The sequence below is a fragment of the Cucumis melo genome, chromosome 3 (assembly GCF_025177605.1).
Source record: "Cucumis melo cultivar AY chromosome 3, USDA_Cmelo_AY_1.0, whole genome shotgun sequence".
In the NCBI taxonomy this organism is placed as follows: domain Eukaryota; kingdom Viridiplantae; phylum Streptophyta; class Magnoliopsida; order Cucurbitales; family Cucurbitaceae; genus Cucumis; species Cucumis melo.
Window position 1 is genome coordinate 16,698,254 of NC_066859.1, and position 27,808 is coordinate 16,726,061.

Below are 27,808 nucleotides of genomic sequence, written 5' to 3' on the forward strand. Positions count from 1 at the left end.
CAGCCTTGGCTTTCTTGCTCGTTTTAACAGCAGCGAGGTTAGCTTTATTTCCTTGGCCACTCTTCTTTTTCTTCCACTTCTTATTGCCAGATGAAGAAGACACAGACTTAGTTCCACAGGTCAAACCTCTATGGAACTTTCTTGTGGAAGTAGCAACATTCGCCTCTCCCTTATGTCCCTTGATTTTCATTAGAGACTCGAAAGTCTGTTGCTCGTTGAGAAAAGTGGTAACGGTATAAGCAATCTTATTCATAACAGCATTGCTTCTAAATTGCAGGAAACTCTCTGGCAGATTCCAAAATAAAGCTAGCCTAACTAGCTTCATCGATGACAGCCCCATTCATTTCTACCACGTTGAAATGAACCATCATATTACGAGCATGTTGTCGCACTGAGGCTCCCTCATTCATACGGGCATTATAAATGTATTTTAGAGTATCATGCTTGATCTGATAAGAGACCTAACCAAACATATCCTGCGAGGAGTCAATAATCCCACGAGCAGTGAGCGTTGATTCATGTTTCTTGGCCAATACTTTAGAAAAGCTTGCCAAGATGTATGCTTGGGATTTTTCATTTGCCTTGGCCTAGCGCTCATATGCTTCTCGAATAGTTTGAGTTGCATTAGCAACTGGGACGTGAGGACACTCCTCAACTAGGACAAATCTAAGGTCATTGATAATTAGCACAGTGTTGATAGTATTTTTCCAAGATGCATAATTATTGTCATTAAGTTTATCAGCAACCAGTATATTCAAAGTATAGCACTCGTCATTATCAAATTGCAGAAAACATACAATTATTTATATTAGTTATACTAGCATTTTCCATATATAAAACCAATCAATTTAGCAAAATTTTAATATATCCTAAGTGATATCTATTTTGTAATGATGCTTCAGTGAGGTACGATAAAAACCTCCGTAGGGTGATTAATTATCCCTTCACTAAATTGAGACAATTTCAACTAAATATTACGCCAGAATAACTCTTATTTCTATAATAGTTAGTCATCATTGTTTAGTCAAGAAATGATTTACTTAAAAATTTCTTGTAAGTGTAACCCTTCATTTTAGATTATAGAGTTCCGTCCCAATAAGTAATCCATAGAGAAAAAACCGATTGGAGCAAGAACTAAAGAAATCATATCCATTTTTGGAGTTTGAGTAAAATCTAATGCAAACACCTTCCGTAGGGGAATACAAGTAAAGGTGCCACGAGGCCAAGCATGAGAACTTACTAGAAACTAATGAAAGAGACCGCAAGATGTGTTGACACTCATCCCTCTCCCACTTACTATAAACACTATCTCCATTCACCTTGTTATTGACTTACACAAACACCACCCGTAGGGGGACACAAGCAAAGGTGTCTCGAGGCCGAGCATAAGTCTCACGGTGTGAATGTTTAAGGAGAAACATGAAAAGAAAAATGAAGTATCATATACCTCATTTCCTCCCGCTTAGTGTTTTACTTAAAAATTAATTAACTTATAAAATACGGCTAATTATTTATCAAACAATTTTGCTTAGTTAAATTGGCCTAATATAACTCTTATATTGCTTAGTTTAACAATATATGATTATTGTTCATCAAACAATTTGATAAATATAATCATATATTGCATGCTTATAAAATGTTTGACTAATTCACCTTCTAGGTCAATTCTCAAGTAGGGGTGTTCCATTACCGTCAGCTTAAGTACCCCGGCCTAGACAGAACCTTCCTTAGACAAAGGTCCCTTATAGACAAATATTTTATAAATTTAATCTTTTATTGATATCATTTTAATCCTATTAAAAAGAGAAAAGATTAATCCTATTTCTAATCTCATTAGAAATATTATTCATTAAGGTCTAGGTGAATTAATTTTAAATTATTTAAAACTAATTGTGACCTTATGTTAGCATGCAACTCTTTATCATAGATTTTAATTCTAAATTTATAAACTTATAACACTTATAAGAAAAGAAAATAATTAATGTATTTCTTTGTATGAAAATTATTGTAATTATTATTTTCTATAAAATTTAACTTCAAGTGATTAAATTTAAGAATTGCTGAAAGTACAATAACTACATTAGAACATTTTACATTAGAGTGACTGAAATTGAACAAATTTCAAAGTACATAAACCAGAATGATATTTTAACCTAATCTACCTAGTAGAAGACTCTTATTTCAATTTTATATTAATAAAAAAAATTATTAGCCTAATTTAGATCTCATGGTGCACCTATTGACTAACACTGTATCTTTTGAAAAAAAATCGTGTTTTAAATATAAAAAATTTGCATGAAAAATTATATCCGATAAATTTTGGAATGACCTAATTATGTCATATGTTTTCATAATAAATTGAATAATCCTTAACTTATTTTTTCATTTGCTCCTTTTAAAGATGTACGAACACATAATTCAATTTATGAATCGATTTGAAAATTTTAATTATAAACACGTACGAACACCAACTCAAACACACAATTCAACACTAAAATCCAAAAAAGACTTCGAGTATTTTTTTTTTCCTCAGTTTTAGCTTCATAATTATACAATAAAATCTACTGTACAAACAATAAATGCCAAGATAATCTACTGTACAAACAATAAATGCCAAGATAGGTGGGTATCATTGGATCACATTAATTTTCTTATTTATTTTAGGAAGTATATTTTTTCCTTAATTGACATAATAAAATAAAAGAACTTATGATAGGTGATAATGCACATAGGTCATACTAGTGATAATATTAAATTTAAATAAAAATATAACGATTTTCCACTTGACCCGATTGATACTATTTACCATAAACTTAAATAAATATAATGTGTAGAGAAGATAAAATTAGAGGGTCGTAGAACATTGCATTAACTTCCTTCCATTCCATGCATCACAGAATTAGTTATTTATCATATATGATCTATAAAGGCTATCAACAATAATGGTCCCACTCCCAACTTGAAGTGTTGCTTATGAAAGATAATGTTGTATTTAATTAGTAGTTAGTCCATGGATTGAAAGTTGAGAAATTATGTAGTCAGAAGTGTAATTGAAAAAGACATCAGAAGAAAAGTCCTCCAATCAGAATGGAATTTCAAATTATTCCTTTTGCCATCAGCAAATGGTAAAAAAAAAATGAGTTGCGAAATGGTGGGAAAAAGAGATGAGAAGAGCTTTAGAAAATTTATTTTCAATTATTTTCAGATATTATCTGTACAGAAGATTAATGGTTAACAATCCCAACTAATGACAAATCTACAAAACCAAGGGGGCAATGGACCCATCTCTGTTTCTAAGAATAAGCTTTTTCTATGATGCTGCTAATATTCTAAATTTGCAACTCTTAATCTCGATATCTCTCACAAGTTGGCCTCGTACAATTAGAAAATATGGGATTGAAAAAAAAAAAACTTGGTAATTTTTTTTTAAGATAAAGAATGCCTGATTCAACATCTCTGACTAGTGAACGCCAAATCTTCCAGTGAGCGTCGTAACAATGGCAAATTTGCCGCAAACAATCTAGGATAGTTCTGCCCAACAGAAACATAGAGAATCATTAGCAAACACGGTGACATTCAAACAAGATCACGTGAGAGTGCTAAATTTTCTTTTTCGCGTTAGCCAAAGTTACTAACAATATTACAATATAGTCTAATTGCTTGTCGAGAGTTCGCTAGAATAACTTCTAAAAATCTCTGATCATCTTTTTTCAGTTTTAAAATAGAATAGTAAAGTTGTTTTTTTCACTCAAAATAGGGGAATGTTTGGGGCAGGAATGGACCAGAATAATATTTTAAAGAAAAAATGTTCCCAACCCAGAAAAAAATAAATGAAAACGTCTTTCCATCCCCATATCCGACTCCATTTTAAGAACTTTCACACCTTGAACTGCAAGGACTCTGTTTATGGAGATTTCTACTATCCTTACCTCCCAAACCAGTTGTAAAAATTCAGAGCCTAAAACGATGAAGGCATAAGAACGTTTTGAAACAATCATTACCTAAAGCTAAATGATTTAGTACCTGTTTCATACGACAATGGCCCTAGTTTTTAAGACAACAAAAAGTGAAACGAATCCAAGTTGTCTACTTACCTCTATATGCACTTGATCAAGCAATTTAAACATTAAAAAGTAAGAAGAAAATAGACCCAAAAAAAACTATTCCTGGAAGAAAATAGACCCAAAAAAAAACTATTCCTGGTTTGCTGACCTTCCTCATTCCCCTCTCCAATCTACTAAATCTGTTCGAGATACATGTAGCTTTGAAACTCGTTCTTCTTCATCCATATCATTAACTACACCCCGACATCTGGGATACCCGCAATAACAAGCAAGTTGTTCATCAATGGAAAAAAACCTGAATACAAATTGAAATGTCAGCATCTACAGACTGCATAAAATAAGATATGATCCAGAATGAGCAGAACCTATAATCATAGGTAAGTTCTTCCCATCGCTTGATGTCCCTTTTAGCAAATATTATGATGTGCTCATCTCCATTGACACTTAAAACTCGGGAGTAGCAATTTGGCTGCATAAAGGAAATATTATAGTGAATAATCAACGAGAATCTTATTTAGGAAGAAAAGGATGAAAGTAGACCAACAGAAACATTGAGAACAAATTCCATAAACAAATTATCGGTAAATGAAAACTGCCACCAGAGAATTTTCCTTACCGAAAATGCAAGTTTTTACTACTTAACTAGGTTGTACACGAGAACAGAAGATCCTTTACAATTTTCTCGATTTCCACATCAAACTTGCAGTGTAGCTTTATGTTATGGTATGGAATAAATTCATTTTCATATTTTTTGTAGTCAGGCTGTCGAAGGATTCTATTTCACAGTCCAAAACAAAACAAAACAATTTTGATATCTAAATGAAGTTCATCACATGAAACAACTGCTGTGTCATTTCCTATCATTTAGTTCTAAGAATCGGACAATATTTAATGTCCTTGAACACCATAAATGAGCTTATCAGTAGTACAACAGCTACATCAACTATGGGGTGTTGTGCTTGTTTGGTAAGAAACCTGATATGTCATTAAAGGGGGAAAGATTTGTAGTAAAGTTTTTATGGATAAAGCAGAAGCCTAAGCAAATAAGTACTATACAGAGCACCCAATCATCCATCCTTCAATGACATAAACTTGGTACGCCAACCTACCCCTTCTAATTTGAACCTTTTTTTTTTTTCCTTAAACATTTTGTGAGGAGCAACAGTTACTGTGTAAGAATAAGATAGATTAGTTCATGAAAGAAAAACAGAAGTTAAATTTCTCTTCTAACATCGAAGCATCTAAGGAAAAATTTAGCTAACTTGCATTCATCTCCATAAGGCACTATGATATAAGATAATTCTACTGATACCTAATTTAATGAGTCATCTCATAAGGATAAAGAACACTAAAACATAAAACGGAAAAAGGAAAAATAAATGAATAGTTAAAGTAATACATACTTCACAAGAGTGGTTGATCAGATGAGCAATGCTCCCAGCTCTTGTAGCATCAATCACTCGTTCATCATCAATTCTAAACATGTAAGTGCCAGCACCCTGAAATAACTGGAACACATTAACTTTTCTTGGTCCAATTCTATTACAGTGGAAGGGAAAAATCCAAAATCCACTAAAGGATGCATAGAGGAATTCTCCTAAATTAACCAAATTCAGAAAACCCATAATTCACTTCCGTCCAGAAAACCTTTTTATTTAAGCAACCGAACTTTATTGAAAAAATAAAAAAACCAAGGGCAACCAAAACCAAATACTCAAAAAAAGGAGTCAAACACAAATTACAGAGAACAATTAATCAAAAAGAACAAGACCAGTATCACAATTACAAAAAGTCCTAGTGACCAATGCCCAAACAGAAGTATTAAACCTCTTGATGCAGCAGGTTGGAGTAATAGGCCAAATCCATGGCCAAACAAGAGAAATTCCATTCCTTAGAGATGAGAAAAAGCTCTCCAAGAACAACGTTCTATATTGGAAAGATATTCAAGAGGTTCAAATACAACCCTAAATTGGCTAAAATGGCTATCTATAGCCTGTAGAAAATAAGACAACCAATTAACTAAAATATACTAATTATCCTTTTCAACTCTCCAACTTACTTTTTTCCCTATGGAACCTGTCTTTTTTTGCTATTTTGTTCTTTTTCGCTTCGTAGTCCAAACTCTGACTCCTTAACCTCCCCTCTAAATTTCTCCACATAATAGCAAAGAAGTTCGCTTGCCACAACCCTGCCAGTCTGTCCCCTTCCTTCAATCTAAAAGAGAAGCTCAAAACCACCTCCAACAAACAACAGCCATCTTTATTCCACCCAAACTGAACTCTGCTGCCAATGCAACAGGTAATTAGCAAACTTCAACTCCCACAATAAATGCTGGATTGCTATGATGCTTCCTCCAAAGAATGCACCATTTCAGACGCAAGGAGAAATGCCTTTGAACATGCCCTAGTAAACCTAGCTAAGCAAAAACCTCAACCCTTCTGGGAATTTTTATCTTCCATACATAGGAGAAGACTAAAGCCTTGGAAGCAACCAATTGGATATACAGGGCGAGAGGATAAAAGGTTAAATATGAATGACAAGAAAATCCCTTAGCATGGTCAAGGGACATCCTAACATCACTCCCTAGGAACAATAAGGTTGAGATCTATCACCTTGACCGCCTCTCTATCAAACAAAGGACAATGAAAGTGCAAACAAATTGAAAAAGATTGGTCGGGAGAGGACAACACTGAAGCCACAGAATGCAGTTTCCTATCCAAAAGAAAGTAAAGACGAGGGAATAAATCGCACAAAGATTTGTCTGCCACTCATTGATCATCTCAAAAGTGGACACTTAAGTCATCATCATCCAGAACCAATTTCAAGATCAAACATTTTTTTAAGCTCGAGCTGCGCTATATGTATATTGTTGAAGTAAAAAATTTAATTTGAAAAAGAACCCAAAATGCAGGAGTTTTTCTGTTTAGTGTTCATTACTCTTTTTCTAAGAAGAAACCGGCTTCAAAAGAAGAATCTACCTTACCTTTAATTTTATACCACTACATCCCCTCATAAGAAAATCATGCAAGTCAACCATATTTATATCCTTGAGAAGAACTCACCTGATTAGACGTTTAAACTCAACAACACCTTAATACAGTCAGATTACAAGAAAGCTGAAACAAAACTAACGCTAGAAGTACTTGATAAGTATGGCTGTTTTGTGAAAAGCAAGTTTATTGTACTTCAACTACATTAGAGAACAAGCATGCTATATGAATTAGATGACACCCAACAAATCGTAATTGTCACAGAATTTTACTCCTTTTAAGCTTAAGCAAAATATATATATATATATATATATTATTAAATAAATAAATAAAGTTGATTTCATAAGATGAAATGTGATCTGAAAAATACACGAGTGAAATTTACAGATGATTATTCCACAAACATGAGTATTTTATCAAAACATTAAAATAAATGGCCCTAATTAAACAAAAAAATAAAGTTGATTTCATGAGATGGATGTAATTTGAAAAATACACAAGTGAAGTTGACAGATTCCTCCGCAAACAAGAGTATTTTATCAAAACAACACCAAACACCATGGCATTCAAATAAAAAGACCTCCACCAACATAATAAAAGAAATGGTAAAGAACGTGATCCAAGGAAAGACAACCCACTAAATTTTAATCAATCAAGAAAATTCATTCTAAATCCAAACGGAAACTCATATTGCATGGGTGTGAGGTATGATTGATACAACATAGAAACCTACAGAAAGATTAATGATACTGATGAACTTACCACCAGTAAATTATATATGAACCGCTCCCTTCTGTCAGCAATGGGAGGTCTAACAACTTCACCCGTGTATTCAATTACCTAAAGAAATCAAATTTTATATACTTACTGAAAACAAAACAATCAACGAGAATAACATTGTTTTTACCATGTCCCCTGCTCTGTGTGGATGCTTAGCAAAGATTCCAAATCCATGAATCCCCGACTTCCCTATAGAGCCAGAAGAGGTTCCAATTGAAAGAAAACCAGTTAGATGGATAGATATTTTAAGATAAGCAGTTAGATGGATAGATAGTTTAAGATAAGCAGTTAGATGGTAGGTATAAAAACATGTTAAATCCATCCTCAAGTAAACCAATTCCACATAATCATACAAGTAATTCTGCCTTTACTGTAGCATAGAAGTTAACTTGCAAATGCATTCACAACGATTGATTCAAGAATTGAAATGAATTTTTATTTAGTAGAAGTAAACTTACTAATGCATTCACAACAATAAATTCAAGAATTGAAATGAATTTTTCTCTTTCTTTTTTTTTTTTTTTTTTTTTTTTTGTTAGGTGCTGGTTATTGTTATCAATAAGAATTAAAGAGCACGTGAAACTAATTCAATAAGAAAATATGTTTTTTTCATAAAAATGGTGACTGAATTATTAAAAGTTTATTGTCAATGTTTCCTAATGAAAACCAACGCAGTTTCCTAATGGTAGCTGAATTAAGTTAACAAAGACGCAAAATAAGGGAAAGAAAGGGTTTTACAATTTAATCCTTACCAAATGCAAGTCTCTTCCTGAACGTCTCCCTCATAAATTTGTATTTTTCAGCCACAGAAAGTATGTTTCGAGGATCAAGCTGACATGTTTTCAAATGTTGAAGAGAAAATTTCATGCCTAGGACTCCACTGGAAGGCAATAAATTTCCTGATAACAAATGTTGGGAATAACCGCTTGCTATATAAGGCTGATTTTCAACAAACAATCGTTTCAAGGATGCTGCAGCAACGGCTTCAGGTTCTTTTCGCCCTCTTCTCCCAAAGTAATTATAAGGCTCTGCCAAGAAGAGGACAATATATCATATATCAAAGACAATACTTCGATGTGAACCAACAAAACCTATAATGGGGAACAGCAAAAGCATCTAAATTTTAAACTTATTGTCAGGGTCAGCCCATGGATTATATACAAACCACTTGACGGTTAGTGAGTTTACAGTACGTACTTTTTCTCATTTTGAGATTTATTTGAACAAGGACCGCATGCTAAACTATTGCCTTCCAGCTTGATCATGACTTGAGTACATTTTATTAGGGAAAAGCAGATAGTTCAATGGACCCTTTTTTTTCCTTTTGAAAAAATTTAAAGTACAGAAGAGAGCAAGGAATATCTCCAAAGTACCAAGGAGGTCACGTAAGACCTGCCTTTGTTTATCAGCAGTTCTAAGACTTCTACAAAACACCCACCAACGAAGAACTTCAATAATTTAGGAACCTTAAGCTTCCAAACTACCAAAGGAGCTTTGATCTTTGGCTTCGGACTTAGTAATGTGTAAGAAGACTTCGCTAAGAAAAGATCCCAACAGGTCAAGGACCAAGTCATTCGATCTTGACTATGACTGCTACTTTTTTATAGGAGAAAACAGATGAGATTTTATTGACAAATAAAATGTAAAAAAGATGGGGGTGAACCCAGCCAACATAGGTGAATTTGGATTACATTAAAATTTTAAAATTATAAAAATAGTAATGATAACCCTTTAACAGGGCCTAAGGAGAGAGCAGTTACACTATTAAAAAGCATTACAAAGCCCAATTTCTATAAACCTGTCAAAAGAAGAGGACTTGTTGAAGACACAGTAGTTCCTTTCTCCCCTAGATTCCAAAGATATGCTATTTTAATAGCCAGCAAAATAAGTCCCTTTAACTCCTCCATAACTACCAAGCTAGAAAAAGTTCAAATTTTTTATGAACCTAGGGACTTCTCTGTCAAAAAGTTTTCTCCTAATCCGAAAATCCCAGCTCTGGGATTCAACCCACCAACAATATGCAACTGGAGCCCCTTTATTCGATGAAAGGGCAAGAAAAACTGGGAATGGCATTAGCTCAAGCACCCTCCCAAACATGGATATAAGAGCCATTACGCATTAGCCACTTTACAGCTTAAAATACTTTAAAAAATCATATCTACTTTTGTCAACATCAACCCATCATTTGCCTCTTGTCAACCCTCTTCAGGAATTCTTTTTTATTATTATTAAACAGCAGCTTTCATTCAGAAAAAATAAACGAATAGAAGGGAATATCAAAAAACAAGCCCACCAAAACACCCCCCCGAGAGTTTTATTAATCCAACCATAGATGGGAACAACCACCTTTCTCCTCCATGGGCTATTCCCTTCTTGCGTAAACCTCCAAAAAAGGTAATCAACAGGACTTCATTCCTTTGTTCAAGGGAACCAAGGTCAATTGATAAAAACTTAGTCCTGAAACTTCTGTAACAATTTCTGACGAGCTAATCGACAAGGCTTCATCTAATCTATATTTAAAAATGATTTAGCTATGTCCATTCAAACATTTGTGTGTACCAAATTAGTCCTTCAAGTAGGCCCAACGTCAAAGATGCTAATATTTTATTGAGTTTCTTATATATAATGTAGATCAACAAATCCAAGGGGGATAAATTTTTAATAAACTACCAGACTAAATTATTACATAATAAAAATTTACACATAATTTTGTTTAGATTCTTCACAAGAGGGACTAAATTGTTAAAAAATTTAAACTACACGAACAAAAATGTGACACACTTGTTCCAAGACTAAATTGTTATCTATCTTGAAAACTAAAATTCAAGGACTAAATTCTTACTATATAAAATTCAAATATGTTTTTCACCAAAAGAGAATAGTTAACCTTTCATTAAAGAACATGCCACAAAATTCTTACTAGTCGCCTCTGTTATAGAATTTTAATCTTAAATACAGATTTTTAACGATGATGCAACTAATCACACATTTAATTTAACAATATAACTGCCAAACCTGTACGAGCACAACCAGATGGATTGCATGGTGGAGTATAATTAGAGCACTGCTGTCCAGCTTGCCCTATACGATCCTCAGCCATTAAACGCTCGTTAGATGGTGGCCTGTGTTTCTTGCAAAAGGAAAGTAATCGAATACACTGATCTTCTTCATCCTCATCCGCAGCAAGTAGATGAAGCCTGTCATCTTCCTCAAGCTTTGAAATTACAGAAAGAAAAAAGGAAAAGAAAACCAACAAGTTACCACAGGAAATGTTTACATAAATATTATAAATATTATAAATAAATAAATAAACCACCAAACAAGCTTTAGCAAATGGTTGGACATTATACCTCTACACAAAGGCCAGCAGCTCGTGCACAAAGAGGATGATATGCTACATAACAAGTATTGTTTGAACACTGTTACAAAGTAGGACACAGTTAAAGTAAAAATATAAATATAAAACAGGGATCGGGTACTTGGTCATAAGCCCATACTGAAACCTTCCATCAAAAAGTTATTTTATCTTCTATGTAACAACGCTATTATTTGACATTAAAATAACTAGATACAATTAAGGAGACAAATAATGCAAGTAAATTTACCTATTCCCATCAACTTAAGCTTTTGGGTCAATCAGTAGTTTAACATAGTATCAAATAAAAAACAAATGTCAAATAATCTCGTGCACATTTCAGCCAACTGAATTTTCTTTTTCTGTAACCGTTGGCTGTGTAGTAGCTCAAACTATAAAACAACCAACAAATAAAAAGACAGCTATCACGGACATCCATGCTTAAATTCAACAAACTTACTTGAATGCAAGCTCCATAAGAGACCCCACAGATGCTGCATAACAGCTTCCAACGATCCTATTTTAGAAATTACAGTAAAGGAAAATAAACAACTATGATTTTTTATCATAAAATTAAAACTAAATAAGCATAGATTACGCAACTCAAATTCATACATTTACGGAAAAATGCTAATCCACATGCAGTTCGACAAAAGTTTAAGGAAAAAACCATGAGTTGAAAATATGATGGTTAAAGTATTGAGATATAATTAAATTTATCCTAACTTATTGATACTATTATTTTATAAGAAACAACCATGTATATTCCAATGGAAAACAAAAGAAAAGAGCAAGAGGTTGAGAAAGACCCCTCCTTAAAAGATCAGATGAAGAAGCGTCTCCCAATTGTTAAAAGTCATTGAAAGAATAATTAATTACAAAAGAATTTGGTGTAGACAATACACCACCAAGAGGCCGTATGTAGAAAAAAAAGCCCAAAAAGAACCAAAAGACGCATACTTATCTTAAAAAATACAAGTATGTCTTTCTTTCCATAAGCACCGCAAAAGAGACTGTAGCACATCTCCAAAAAACTTTTCTTATCTTATGTGCTTCGTCCTAACCTATTAGCTTAAGCTCTAAATTTATCCTAACCTATTAAGATAAGCTTTTGTGTTCCGAGGTATTTAAAACGGTATCATAGCAAGAGTTCTGGTATCTAAATTCCTAAACCCCCATTAATATAAATTTCTTATGCACAATTTCAAGCTTGGGTAGGGTTGAAGTATTGATATAATTGAATTTTCCACGACCCATTAGCTTAAACTTTTGAGTTCAGTAGTTTTGGATCTTTTAAAGGAAACAGGTATGCTAGGATGTAAGCCTGCTAATACTCCTATTGACTCATCACATAAGCAAAAAAAACACAATGGTTAACAAAGATCAATATCAAAGCCTAGTTGGAAAATCAATTTACCTTACTCACACCAAACCTGATATTTGTTTTGCAGTAAACTTTGTAAGTCAATTCATGAACAATCCTACTGAAGAAAATATGCAAGCTGTTTATAGAATACTCTGATACTTGAAAGGAACTCCAAGAGAAGGATTGTAGTTCAAGAAATCTATGAAAAGGAACATTGAAATCTTCACGGATGCTGCTGATTGGGCAAGCTCAAAAATAGACAGAAGGTCAACTACTGGATATTGTACCTTTGTTTGGGGAAACTTAGTCACGTGGCAAAGCAAGAAACAATCAGTTGTATCTAGGAGTAGTGTTGAAGCTAAGCTAAGGGCTCCAGCTCAACGTATCCTATCAGAACTTAGAACCACATCAGGAAAAGCAATGGAGGTACATTGTGACAATCAAGCCACCAAAAGTATCGCCAAAGACCCCATTCATCATGATCGCATAAAGCATGTGGATATCAACCAAAGAAAAAAATTGAAAACAAAAGCATCTCTCTTAACTACATACCTACCAAGATGCAGATTGCCGACATGCTTACAAAAGCCCTATGCAAGAACGCTTTTGAAGTCTTAAAAGGCAAGCTTGATTTAATCAACATATACAATGCAGCTTGAGGGGGATTGTTGAATATGGAAAGTGTTCTCTTTTCCCCATCTCTTTGGAAAGTCATTTCCAGCAATTATTTACCTTCTCTTTGTAATATTCTTGCCTTATTTATTAGTCATTTTTCCGTTGAAGGGTTTTCCAATATTGGACATTTATCATTGTCTATATATTACGGTTTACTCCTATTGTAAATAATAAGAAGAATCTCAATAATTCATATTTCTATAATTACAAAAATTTTTAGAGATATGATGTAGAACATCTTACATTCTTGATGTTTCTTTAACAATTAAGTTTCTTGATTTTAGTTTAGGTTTACTATTCTTGTATCTTGAGTTAGTTCGAAAATAACTAACTCATAACTAATTCTTGTTTAGCTTTCAGCCTATAAAAGGCTCCCATATTCATTAATAAAATCTTATCCTGAGGTATTATCATAAAAACTCCCATGCTTTGCATCAATTGGTATTAGAGAGCTCAATCCGCTCACTTCCTTTTGAAGAAACTTGGATCTTCACCATTCCCAACCATGGATGCCGAAGCCTACGTAAACCGTTGGTGGAACAAGCCATTGAAGAAATCCGAAAGGAACAATCGGATATGCAACAATCAATAATAGATTCGATTAACCTCATCACTCGAGTTCATGTGCAACCCTTAGAAGAAGCAATTCAATCTCCAAGAAACTAAGCTGCAGGAAACCAAGAACAGCAAGAAGTACCAAGAAACCAACAAACTGCAGCAAATCAAGAACGTCTAAGAAACCAAGCTGTTCACGTCCACAACAATCAACTCTATGAGAACAACTTACCAGGCTACTTGATGGAAGATTCCAACTCTTCAGATGAAGACAATTTGCAGAATGTTCATCAAGATCCGCAAAGACGACTCAGTTTTCGACCATATATCCAAGAAGATCAAGAAATAAGAATGAAGGTAGATCTTCATACTTTCAACGGCTGAATGGACATGGAAAAATTTCTTGATTGGATCAAGAATGTAGAAAATTCTTTTGACTACACTAATACCCCAAAACACAAGAAAGTCCAGTTGGTGACCTTCAAGCTCCAAGGTGGCACTAGTGCTTGGTGGGATCAACTACAAAATAACAAGCGGCTATTTGGTAACCTATTAGAAGCTGGCCAAAGATGCTAAGGCCCATGAAAAAATGATTTTTGCCGATCAACTACCAACTACTCTACAAGCAATATCAACAATGTCACCAAGGCTTTCGAACTATCATGGACTACACAAAAGAGTTCTATAGACTAGGCGCCCGCAACAATCTTCCTGAAACTGAACACCAACAAATTTCTAGATTTGTTCATAGTTTGCGTGATGAAATTAAAGACGTGTCAACTTACATCCACTTAGTTTTCTTTCAGATGCTATTTCTCTAGCGTCCAAGAATGAAAAGAGTGACGAGATCAAGAAAACCAAGACTTATCAAAGAAAGAACAATTGGGATAAACAACAAAGAACTAATCCCACTGACTCGTTTAGAAATTTTTAACAAGGAAGCTCATCCACAACTTCACAACTGATCAAGAAGGATGACATTCCACCCAAAATTAACACCACAAAACCAGGTGAAAACTCTAGTAAAAAGAAAGTTGACAACATCTATAATCGTCCTACTTTGGGTAAATGTTTCAGATGTGGGCAACAAGGGCATCTCTCAAACGAGTGCCCTCAAAGAAGAGCTTCGACAATTGAAGAAGGACGAGAAGATGATGATTCGGATGACAATGTCTATGAAGTTTTAACCCCAGATGAGGGAGATCAATTATCTTGTGTAGTTCAAAGAATCCTTCTCACTCCAACAGCTGATTGTATACCTCAAAGAAACTCTCTTTTTAGAACAAGATGCACAACTAACGGTAAAGTGTGTCAAGTTATTATTGATAGTGGTAGAATTGAAAATTTAATATCTAAAAAGCTTGTTACTGCCCTAAATTTAAAAACTGAACCCCACCCAAACCCCTATAAGGTTAGTTGGATAAAAAAGGGGGGAGAAGCTACTGTTAGTGAGGTTTGCACTGATACCAAATTTGATGTAAATAACCTCAAGGAGAAATCCTCCAAACCAAGATTGCGGATCTTTTATTAGAATGAATAATGTGTTTCATACAAGAGGAGAAGACACCTATTCATAGAGTTCTATTACAAGTGAGGGTAAAAAGGGAATTAATCTAGAATATTACCTAATTACGCAATTAACCCTTAGTCTTCTGACATCAAGATAGAAGACCAAGTGGAGACAAAAAGATTATCTACTGCTTAGTTCTTGACCATGAAATATTCTCAAATTTCATTCAAACCAGAGCCTTTAGAGAAGGGAAAAGACCCCATTAGACCAAAGGAACTTCATCTTCAATAAAAGTTTTTTCCATCGGTAGCAAACAAGCACATCCAACAAGAATTAAGGATCTAGTTATAAATTAGAAAGCAAGAGAGGATACCTTATTGATTCTATTAAGACCGTCAATAGGCTCCATCTTCTTGATATCAGATAAACACGTTTCTGCAGAATGTTCAGTCAACATACATACTATAATTTTCAATTATCGAAAACTCCAAAGAATCAACTGACAAACCAGGTATCCATATAGCACAAGCAAGATGAGCCCAGCGTCCATCAGTTGTAGGCTTCATTGCACCCCCTGGAGAATATGAATTTAATAAACCAAGCTTTCACCCAGAAAAATGAAACATGATATACAAATATATGAATCCGCAATTCAATATAACTCAAAGTTGATAAACAAAAGTCCTATTAGAAAAAGATGATATAGAGCAATCATATTTCAATGGTATGAATTCAAATACCAATGACAGGACAGAGGCAGCATGGTGGAGGACAGTCGGGAGACCCAGGCCGACACAAGTTGCACAACCATATTACTCCGTCGACTGGTTCTAGTTCTCCATAGCATCTAGCGTGGACCTAAAGTATAACAGATTACAGTCTAAGAGAAATATAAGATAGCTTTTCAAAGGCAGGATAGATTATAAAAGAAATTACAAGAAAGAACAAAGGAAACAGACTAGCTCCAAAATCTAGTTGACTTTATATACATAATACATGCAAGAAATTACGTTTCACGTATACTTAAGTGATTTAATCCACATAAACAAGTAAAATTAAAGATGTGACATTCCAAACAAATGCTAAAGTCAATGTGTATGCATTTATAGTTCACTATATTTTATGCATTCGTGAATCAATAGCATTCACCTCAATGAAAACCAGTTTTCAATTCCTTCAGCCACAGCCTCATCCAAAAACTATTTTTTCTTTATTTTTTATTTTTGAAGATTAAGCTTAAACCTTACTTCCATGTTTGTTTATATTTATTTGATTTGTTGACATTTATTAAGTTGTTTTCAAAATTAAGCCATATTTTGAAAACTAAATAAACATTCTTTAGAAATTGGTTTTTGTTATTGAAATTCTGTTATTAAAAGATGTGAAAGCATACTAAAGAAATTATGAGGAAAGAAAGCATAATATAGATAAAAATAAAAAAGAAAAATCAAATCGTTATCAAAAGGGCCTAAATTTGGGTCAACGTTATTTGTAATGTTTATGGGACTTAGTTTGGATTTGTAGTTTAGTTCCCTTTCAAGATTGTTGGGTTCAGCGTAGCGTAGCGTAACTTTCTAGTTGTTGGTTTGTAGGAATATGTTGAAACCCATACTCGTTAGAAAATTGAAAAATCCTATTTCAGGATAGTTGCAGGAGATTTTGAATTAAAAGTATGAAAAGGAAAAGGAAACATACCATCATTCTGCATTTGTCACATTGCAAGAAGAGGTTATTTTCATACTCCTATTGAGAAGAAGTATAAGCTCGATTAGCAAAACAGACATACAGCATTAATGGTGACCACCAGACAATTGAATTGTCAGAATTGAAAAATAAACATGAAGGGTGTAAAAAGAGAAGTCCAAAAAGGGGCAAAGAAGTAGATTTTGACTAAGTAGCATGACCATTTTATTTTTTATGACAATAATAATAAAAGTCTCAACATGGTCAAACACACAATAAAAACTGGATGAGGAGTGAGTTAGCAGTTATGATTAAGAAAGTTATATCAAAATGAGGTGGCAGATAATGGTCTGAGCTAGAAGAGGGAACCCAGGAAAAATACAGTCAGGTCAACTGTCATATTTCAATTATTTTATTTTTTTAAAATAATAAACAAACATCCATATAAACAGGCAACAGCCAAACAAAAAGAACAAAGAAGAGACCATAGAGGCGCAAGTAGTCCGTATGGCAAGAAGGAGAAGTCGCAGAAAAGGCCTCTCCAATCTAAAATGATTACAAAAGAAGTAACTCAAAGGGAATTGAAGATGACTGCATTTGAGGCCATGCACCTACACAGTCCCAAAAATTTACAGAAGAATCGAACTTATTTGGGAATATTCTTGATATTCGTTCCTGTATTCTGCTAATGTGTATCTAATTTCCTTCAATTTTATTGGAAAGAGCAATTGACTGATCTTTACCTTTTACTACAATAGAAACTGAAGGGCACCCATCGACCCCAAAAATTGATTAAGGGGGAGAAAGAGACCCCTCGAAACCATAACGCCATGGTTGGCTATTTCCTATTTCATTTACTATATAAATGGCAGCCATGTTCTCTCTACAAACATCATATACATACTTACTAAAGGAAAAAAAAATGGAAAAGGAAAGCACATATCAGCAACAGATGAAGGCTCTCAGATAGGTACTAGTAAACTGTAGTTAAGAAAAAATATGTTTTTATAAAGAGAGTGATTGAAAGAGAAAGAACTTAAATGAATATAGCCTAGAAACTAATTCTCACCTCATCCATATGACATACACTGCATTTGTCAAGGTCTTTCCAATCAACACGAACAGGTCTATAACCAATGGGAAAATCTTTGTATTTTTTGGAGGCTACTTTGCTCAAGAATCTGGAAGAAGACAGTCCAGATTTAGATATCCCCTGTCGAAAGAAAAAAGGAATTACTTTAAAACATCAGATTTCTTTACAAGAAAAAATATGAAACCTACATTTTCCTCAAAGGACATGAAGGATACAGCCCCCACCTCACCCAAGATATGCATAGCCATATAATGATCTTGAAAAGATAGTTTTATTGTTGGAGTGAAACAAGGCACAATTAAACAAATGTAGATTTGATAAAATATAATGAAGGCTAGAAATTAGTAGAATGAGGCTCCAAGAATAATAAAAAAATCATTATTTAGATATTAGTAGTGTTCAAGGTTTCTCCAAATCAAAAGACAACACCCTCCTATTTTCAGAGCTTTTTGTTAAAAGGATATGAAACATTTCATTAGAAAAATGAAAAGAGACTATTACTCAAGGATACAGACTCCAAAATGAGTGAAAAAGCAATAAAAATAGCACAAGTAAACAACTTATTTATGGGAAACAGATAGTTTCATCGATGAGATGAAATAACAAAAGGGGATCCAATCCAATGGATTACAAAAAAACTTCTCCAATTGGTCATGAGATTAGATAAGCTATAACTAAAAAAAGGAAGAAACCAGTTTACACCAATTAAGAGATAAAAAAGTAATAGAAGTGAGAGAGGCATGGTGATCTTGATTCTTATCTGTGAATATGCAAAGTATTCACCAAAGCTATACACGAATGAACTTCATCCAAAGAGTCTTTTTTCCGTTTTAAATGGATTCTCAAAAAGACTCCTATTAGGAGCTGATAATAACATACCACATGCAACACGTGCATGCACACACACCAAAACAAAAAAGAAACAGAAACAGAAACAGAAAAAGACAAATGTTTAAGTAAAATCCTATGACAAACACAAAACTTCAACAAAAATACAAAATGAGTATAGTAGCAGCAGGAATCAATTAACAATTTCTTTATTCATTGTAACTACTTCACTAGGTACCACTCTAAAAGGATGGAAGAAATCACAGAAATTTCAACCGGCTGGTGGCTCAAAGAAAAAGCAAGAGTTTTGTGAACAAATGTAAGCAGAACCTTACGCTGGCTCCTTTGAAAAGAAAGAAAGCTACTCTTCTCAAATAAATTTGATTATTTTGTAAAAATTTGCAATCATGAATGTACAACCTGAAATGGAGTGCTCTTCAAAAACCCTTTGGCAGTTTTAATTAATGTAGATTGGCGGCCAAGAGGTTCTTGTTCCTCCTTGGCATGGGGACTCCTTGAAGTTGTTTTATGGTGGCTGGTTTAATACAGATTTCTGTTTTCCTTTTACCCCACCCAAAAAATAATCCTTCAAAGTATAACTGCCCAAATTCATATGTTTCTTTTCAAAAGAAGTTCTGGAATTGCAGATTCATTTAATTGTATCGGCCTTAAACTCCTACATTTTAGTGAAATCTGAGAAATTTTAGGCTTGTTGTTTCTCCCCTGCTACTGTTCCAGCAAAGACATGTACCTCTTTGTTCACCACTTCAATAAGAGGGAGATGTGTTAGAGTTGAATGCTACTAGAGATATCTTTTGCCAAGTGTGACAGAACAGGAATATGGGAATTTTTCAAGGCCTGAAAAGGATTCACGTAAGATATGGAACTTTCTAGTTTGTCCAGCCTCATTTTAGAAGCTTTCTTTTTAATTACTTTTGTCAGTTCCCCTTTCTTACATTATTGCCAATTAGAAAGTCTACAGCTCCTTGGCTTTTAGCTGTTATTCCTTCTCTCTAATTCCATTCATTCAAAAAAATTCATCCTCCTTAAAAAAATTAATACAATGGACCAAATTGATACAATGGCAACACCAAAAGAAGGGAAGAAATTTATATTGGAAAAGAACATTGATGCATACCTGGATCAGTTTCTTAACATCTGGGTTGGAGAAACCAAACATATCAGAACCAGACTTGAATACAAATTCCCCTTTACTTTCGGTACAAGCATCAGAAGTATGTTGTATTTTCTTCATCCTTTTGTATATTTTATTCCAGCAAGCAGATGGCGAGGATCCTTTAAACTAAAGCAATACACAGGAGTATCGACAACAGAAAAACCCTTGCATTAATAACCCTTTACATCTTTTAATAGGAAAGAAGGCAACTAAGAACCCGCAGCAGCAAAAATCTAGTTTAGACAAACGAAATATTTAAGAAGTTGCAAGATTAATATAAAGCTAAGAAAAGAATATCGACAGCCTTTGCAGTATATGTGGTTCAAAAAATGTGGATTAATCAAAAAAGTAGTGTATGGCTAAGATGCTAAACTAAAACTAAAAGAGCAATGGAAGATAAGGTTCAATATGTCAGAATGCATAACAATAACGATTTCTTAAAATATTTACATTTCCTGGGTAGATGGTTTCCTTTTATCACTTTTCATTGAAATGATGAGATGAGATTAATTCCCAAGATACAAAAATATAGAAATAAGAGGACACAACAAGGCAAAATATCTATGTAAAAAACTAAAACAATCCAAATAAAACAAGAGAAGACAAAACTCTAAGCAATCTCAAACTGAAAAACAAAGAAAGCAATTAATCTTGAAAGGCTCAAAGAATTCTTCCAAAGCAAAACTCCTCAAGATAATCTAAAAACTCCTCAAGATAATCTATCTTTGCAAGTGAACAAAATAGTTGAAAAAATAATTGTCTTTCATCGAGAAAAGATGAAAGAAAACACGGGCACACAAAAAACTGAGCCCACAAAAAGCAAGGGACCCCACTACAGGAAGGGGACCCAACTATACAAAATCATGCCAAGTATCTGTTACAAAAAGTCTTCGAAATCAAAAAGCCCAAAGAGAAAATGATACCAAATAACTGACCAAATCTCCCCACTCAACCTTTCAACTCCTCGAAACACCCTCCTATTCCTCTCATCCCACAAGACCCACAAGATGGCACAAACACAAGCACAAGCACACCAAAGAAGCAAGCCTCTTTCCCCACAAGGCAGATTGAGGAGGAACTTCCCGATCATCCCTCTAACATCTCTATGATGAGCATACGACAAGCGAAAAGTTCGAAGAAAATCATCCAAAATGCGACTCACCAGCTCACAACACCTAACAAGGAGATCCAAGTCTTCCTCCGCCTTCCGACACAGAATGCAATAGAAAGGACCGACTAACGAAGGAGAAATCCTAGACGGCCCATCCGACGTATTAAGGCGGCTGTGAAGAACCTGCCAAGGAAAGAACCTGACCTTTCTAGGAACCTTGATTCTCTAAACCGAAGAAAAGACCGACTCCCCTGCAAGGGTAAGGGTAACCAGACACTGAAGGGAAGATTTACACGAGAATCCCTCCAAAGGAGGAGTCAAACCCTCACATCTCTTCTCCTAAAGCAGAAAGAATGACTCTCAAGAAGGGAAATGAGAATCGCCATGTTCGATGCTTCCCTACTGGAAAGAGACGTCAGAACCCAAAGAAGAAAAAACAAGAATTCCTATTCCTGACCAGAAAACAGCCACCAAATGATTTTTCAAAGAAGACAAGTGATACAAACAAGGAATAACCCAAAAGCGGTCTTCCCCCACCCAAAGGTCTTTCCAAAAATACATCTCCCTTCCTTCCCCCACCACACACCGAACTCACAGAAGAATCAGGGAGCTCTTTTGAGACATGTTTCCACAAAATCTGATAAATGCCTTTAACCCCTTTATCCAACCACCCAAAGGTGCGAGTACCATGTTTACTTTCAATAATCCTACCCCCATAAAGAATTGTGCTCAGTGAAAAAACGCCAAAGCCATTTGGCTAAAAGGGCTTTATTACGGTTTCTCAGGTTACCAATTTCAAGACTCCCTAAAGATAAATGTTTCTCAATCACCTCCCACCTAATGAGATGAGAATCTTTGCCTTTGCCTTTTCCTTCATCCACACCTTCCCAAAGGAAATAATTGAGAAAAATCTTCTAAAATTCCCAACTAGACCGAGAACCATTGACCTTAATCGAGCTATTAAACATCCACAGTAAGTGAAAAATGATGATCCAACACCAAAAAATACTACACTTACTGAAAGGCTTCAACCAAATAACTTCTATTGACAAAAAACTGAATAATAGACTGTTCTTCCATGATGGTTTTCTATTGGAATGGCACTTTGACAAGTTTATTAGTGATTACAGTATCTGGCTTCCGTCCAATTCACAGCAATTACTTTATATATATATCATAGTTGTAACTTTAAAGCACCAAAGAAGCCATCATAAACTGAAGTAAGCAGAGAATTAACATGCATATTGTTTCTCAGCAAAAGAAAAAAGAAACTGAAATAACATGCAAATGCAAGTATATCGACCCAATTTAACGAACTGACCTGCTCTCCATTATCCAAAGTTACTCTAAATAAAGGTCGAAATTTTGATTCAAAATCCCTCAAAACTTCCATTCTATATAAAGTACAGACATTGGGATCTGGAAAGAAGCAAAAGAGAGGACAAGAATAGTGTTAGAAATTCATCTTGTTGAAAAGGTGTAGAAATATCTGCAAAAATAAGAATAATTTCAAAAATAATAATTACAAAAGTTCAAATATCCACCAGTTATAGAAGAAAATTTCCTCACAGCTGTGTACCCTTCGGGCCATACAGACCCATCATTCTGGAAATATTTAGAATCTTTGACGATCTTCCCTAAGAACAAAAAAATGTGCTTATAAACATTAATAAAAAGGTTGCTTAAGATTAAAATACAATTAATCAATTACCCTTGTTTTTCCATACTTTGACAACTTTCCATATAGCCACCAGTACCATATTCATAAAGATTTTCAGAGAATTTCATATATATAAATGAAATTACAAAATGAGAGGTCAGTTTAAAGAGTTACAAAAAAAATTCTGCAATGGGCAATGAGGGAGTTTAAGTGATAATTACACAAAGGAGAAACCCATTTACACCAATTAAATGCCGTGAAGTGATACAAGAAGAAAATTATAAAGATAGAAAGGTAGAAGAGAAAGGTAATCAATTTTCCTTAATCGATGATTTGGTAAACAAAGGTACCAAAGAAAGGTCAATTTTGTTTCGTTCAGAGAGTTGCTTTCATTAGGATTAGTGATAGTTTACCAAATAAATTTGTCTCTGTGGGTGTGTGCTACTCACAAAAAGATCTACAATAGCTTACCAAAGGGAGGAACTTCTTTTATATTTGGAAAGTGTGCTAGTGGAAAAAACTAATAGCAATGGATTATATGCTGTGACACACTTTTCAAGGATTCTTTCTCCTCTTTCATAGATTTATGGATTTGGTTTTGTCTATGGCTTTTTTATTGGTGCAAGGATAAGCACCCTTTTAATCACTTTAGTTTATCTTATTTAGTCTCCAATTGAAAATGCTTCTTGTAATTTCCTTCTGGCTTTTGGGGTTTCCCCTATTTCATTAATCAATGAAATATTTCTTATCAAATGAGAAAAAAAAAATAATAGCAATATTACTTCATATCAAAAGATTACTATACCTACAGTTAATCTTATTTAGTTTCCAATTGGAAATGCGTCATGTAACTGCCTTTAGCCATTTGGGGTTTCCCCTATTTCATTAATCAAGTAAATGTTTCTTATATAAAAAAAAAAACAACTTATAGCAATGCTACTTCATATCAAAAGATTACTATACCTACTTCAAAAGTATGTTATTTGTCAGAAGTAAAATGAAGATTTTGATCATTTTTCCCACCACGTTATCTAGTTTTTTTGAGAACTAACAAATCAATTTAACCTGTATAACGTTTAGGAACAATACCAATTCAAATCTTATCATTCCCTACAATTTCCAAATCAGCGCATGATAATCAACATTTCAAGATATCCTATAATACATTAGGAAAAGTAGTGATCCAAAACTTACCAAGGCTTATTATTTCCAAATCCCCAACTTTAAAAGGAGAAGCTCTATATCCATTGAGTGCACAACGCATCCCTCCTCCTTCATTTAGGCATTCTTCCCCTGAATCTGTTGTTCCTTCTTCTTCTCCACTTGCACTTGCAAAATCATCCACTTCAATTCCATTTTGCAACTGTAACATACTAGGTGGAAGTTTCTGCTCACTTAGATACCTGCTTCAACGGGTAAGTCAGTAAATTTCTACCTTACCCGTGACCTTAAAAGAAGAATATGGCTTAGCAAGAAGTAAAAAGAACCAACAAAGCTATTCTTACATCATCATACTCAGTTTCATTTTATGTTTTGAACTATTCGTGATGCTCGTTTTAAAATGAAAGGGAGATTGATAGAGACAGAACCATGCTCTCAAAGTAACTATATAAAAACTAAATTTCGGTACTTGGACAAAGGAACAACTATATCTCAATAAGAATCTGCCAACTCAAAGTAAAGATAGCTTGATCAGGTCCTTAGCCTGGTAACTATAAATTGACAGAGCTGACAATGCTAACAAAAATCAGCAGTCAGGCAGTCAAAAGAGTTTAATTTGGGACAAACAATTATAGGGTAAGAAATGTCATAATCATTTCTTTTTTGATATAAGAAGCCAAATCAATCCAGCATTACATTTTTGCCTCTTCAAGGCTCCGCATGAAGTGTGGTTTCTTGCATTTCTGGTGGAAAAAAGAAAGAAGACCTTTGAGAAATGAGATGGCCTGTTTTACTTTAATCCTGGACCAAAGAAAAAACGAGTCAGTGTGCATGTACCCAATAAATAATCTTTCAAAGTTCGTACATTAGACCAGACAAATATAGTTCATTTTAACTGGAAAGCACACGAACCTCGCAAAGTCATGTGTACCAAAAAATTGAACAGGTACTGTCCTTCCTCCTGAAATATTTCTTAACCCCTTACGATCACCAATGAGGGATTCATCCACTATAATTGCTGGCCACATAGCATGACCTGCATTTAACTAACAAAAGAAGTAATAAAAATATATTCGATTAAATAAATCATCCCTAGCAAGAAATATCAATTTTTATAAGAAGCCAATTTTTATTTGCATTTCTATCACCATAACAATTCAATAAGAGTAACAAAAGGACTCCACTACACGAAGGTGTGTTTTCTTGGTCAATAAATCCTTTCATATTTCTATTTAATCCTTGATATTGCCTCCCTCTTCAGTTCTAGCCAAACAATTCTATTCTTTCTTCAATTCTGGCTTATTCTTCCTAATCAATTTCAATATCAACTCTCAATCTTAGTTAAGCATTTCTTCACTTTCTTCCAACTTCAACCTTCAATTTTAGAGAAGATGCCGCCAGACACAACAAATTCTCAAACTTTGAACAAAACCCAAACATGAACGGCCCCACTCCTGATTTAATACTCTCCATAGACCATAGCAACAATTAAGCTTGAAGCATGACAGAAAGTACAGCACATTCATGTTTTCCCATTTCCATTATTTAAATTTTCATTTTCGCCTTCTCACAATATGTTAAAAAACAGATAAATGATTTTCTCCTACATTTTTTGTTACCATCTTACATCCCTTATTTTATTGCACATTGGAAAAGTAATATGAACTCCCATGGCACATTTGCCCTTTTGTAATTTCATTCTATCAACGAAATTATTATTGAACGTTTCTCATGAAAAAATAAATAAATGCACTATGAGAAGCACAATCTGTTTGCTTCAAGAGCCATTTGTTTTCACAACAGAGGACCCGAAGATGGTGCCTTCGTCTCTTCTTCCTTTTCAGGAATAACCAGCACTCCCACTTTCTTGTTTACTATTTTTTAAGACATTTGTTCTTTATTTTCATTACTGTTTTTCTTTTTTTCCATTTTTAAAATGAGAAAGAAGAGGAAAAACTAAGGGATGAAGCACAGACCAGTAAGTTTGGCCCAAACAATGTCTCCAGGTTCAGGTTCCAGACAGTCATCCAAGGTTGCTGCTAACACTAGCATCTCATTGTAATCATAAGCATCGCTATCTACACTATCAACACCAAAATTCAAGTTCAAAGTCTGCATCTCTTCACCGGAAATATGGAATTTGACTTTCTCATTAGAAAGAATCAAATCTTCTCTATCCCCATCTTCATATTCAATCTACATTGAATTATGTACATAAGATCAATACAAGAGAAGACACATAATTTACAGTTCACAGTAAGTACTTATATCAAACACCACTGTGAGGTTTAAAAATTAAGTGTGTGAGAGAATACATGATGAGAACTGGTCTCTGAATTATAGCCCACAACACGACCACAGTACCACTGAGCGTCCAATGGCCAATAAACCTGTGATGTTGTGAAGTACCATATCATTTCAAGCATATCCAAAGAAGATGATTCAAATCAGAGGTATAGACAGAATGACTTGCCTTGCATTGTAATCCAACATACGCTTTCGGATCAACATCCTCAAAACTTAACCTGTGATAATTGATTATATTCCAGTAAATAGAACTGCCTAAGTAACCCTAAACTACACAAAAATCAAGATAGGAAAACTTAATAGCAAATGCTTCGAACGGCACATTTGAGGCCTTAAATTGTAACTCGAAATCCAGAAACCAATACCTGACCCATCTCTTAGCAGTAGGAGATTTGAACATGATCTTTTCAGAAATCTGTGAAGAATTGCGCTTCTTTCTCTGTCCAGAATTATTATTGTTATTGCTGGGAGTGCGGCAGTCTCTCAACCTAGGACCATTCATGGCACGAATAACACTGGAATCAACCTCCAATTTAACAAGCTCATTACACCCAAACTTATCCGTCCTCTTTTTCTTATTTTTGGGCGACCTATCGACTTCAAATTCCTCTGCATGGTCGTCCACACCATTCTCCATCTCATCAGTCTCACAAGCTTCAGATTCCATAACAGTTGTCGATCCCAATTCAACCTGCTCAACCAAAGAGTCGTACATAGAGGAACTTGCAGAGGAGTGGCGGGCTTTCTTCCGGCGGCGAGAATAAACATGGAGCAAACGAGGGGGCTTGAAATTAAGATCGTCAAAGTGATTTACCATAAGCCTCCGAGCTTTCACCTTCTTAGACATAACATTGGAGGACCCACTTGTACTAACAAAAGGAGAAGTAGTGGAGTAGACATGATCAAGAGAAAGGTAGCGAATCGGAGTTCCAGCATTATAAACATCGATATTGATATCATCACCATCTTCCCCATCAACAATTGGTGGCTTGGGACGCTGATGAAGAGAGAATGCCGCCATTGAAAAAGCAAGTAAAAAAATAAAAAGAGAAAAAAAAAAAACCCCTCCGACCAGCAAGAAAACAGCGCCCAAAAAGGTGGGAAGGAAGCAAAAGAGGTCGAATTGAAGGAAAAGGGGAAATGGGGTTGCGGGAATTAGGGTTTTAGAGGGAATTGGTGAGAGAAAGAGAGAGATGGCGATGGGGACGTTTGCTTTCTTTGGATTTTGGAGGGAGGTTTTCTTTTTTGTTTGTGTATTTCCCGCCGTGGGCAGAGGCTTTAACACTGAAAAAAGGAGAGAAGGAGAGAAACGAAGAATTGAGTTGAACGGTTTAAACGTAATCAGAGGGAGAATGTAGCTTTGAGTTTGGGTTTTCCATTCGTAAATGGCGAAACTGAACTCAATTCGCTTCCCCTCCCCTCTCTCGTTGTGGAATTTCTTCCAAGATTATGTTGTTTTTGCATATAGTCAAGCTAGAGGGATCTTCTAAAAA

The 27,808-nt window shown here is 34.5% G+C and overlaps 1 protein-coding gene across 3 annotated transcripts; it reads right to left on the minus strand.

Annotated features, from left to right (window-relative positions):
• Positions 1-3,175: 3,175 nt before the first annotated feature.
• Positions 3,176-27,800, minus strand: LOC103502242 (histone-lysine N-methyltransferase ATX2-like). 3 transcript variants are annotated; one of them, XM_051082580.1, is made up of 24 exons: positions 26,681-27,799; positions 26,482-26,533; positions 26,324-26,398; positions 25,985-26,204; positions 24,921-25,044; positions 24,705-24,809; positions 24,042-24,250; positions 22,732-22,824; positions 22,509-22,606; positions 20,038-20,202; positions 18,048-18,191; positions 16,991-17,038; positions 16,036-16,153; positions 15,804-15,869; positions 15,669-15,730; positions 11,650-11,706; positions 11,185-11,253; positions 10,850-11,048; positions 8,587-8,862; positions 7,962-8,023; positions 7,817-7,894; positions 5,468-5,563; positions 4,430-4,533; positions 3,176-4,359 (listed from the first exon to the last, which is right to left on the minus strand). In XM_051082580.1, the coding sequence occupies exons 1-24, from the start codon at positions 27,334-27,336 to the stop codon at positions 4,218-4,220; spliced, it is 3,318 nt and encodes a 1,105-aa protein (XP_050938537.1). In that variant the 5' UTR covers positions 27,337-27,799; the 3' UTR covers positions 3,176-4,217. The 3 variants fall into 3 exon arrangements, 2 of the variants coding, with proteins under 2 accessions (XP_050938537.1, XP_050938538.1); XM_051082581.1 differs by having other exon boundaries at positions 4,206-4,357; positions 4,427-4,533; positions 26,681-27,800; XR_007819553.1 differs by lacking the exon at positions 3,176-4,359 and having other exon boundaries at positions 7,817-7,872; positions 26,681-27,800.
• Positions 27,801-27,808: the final 8 nt, after the last annotated feature.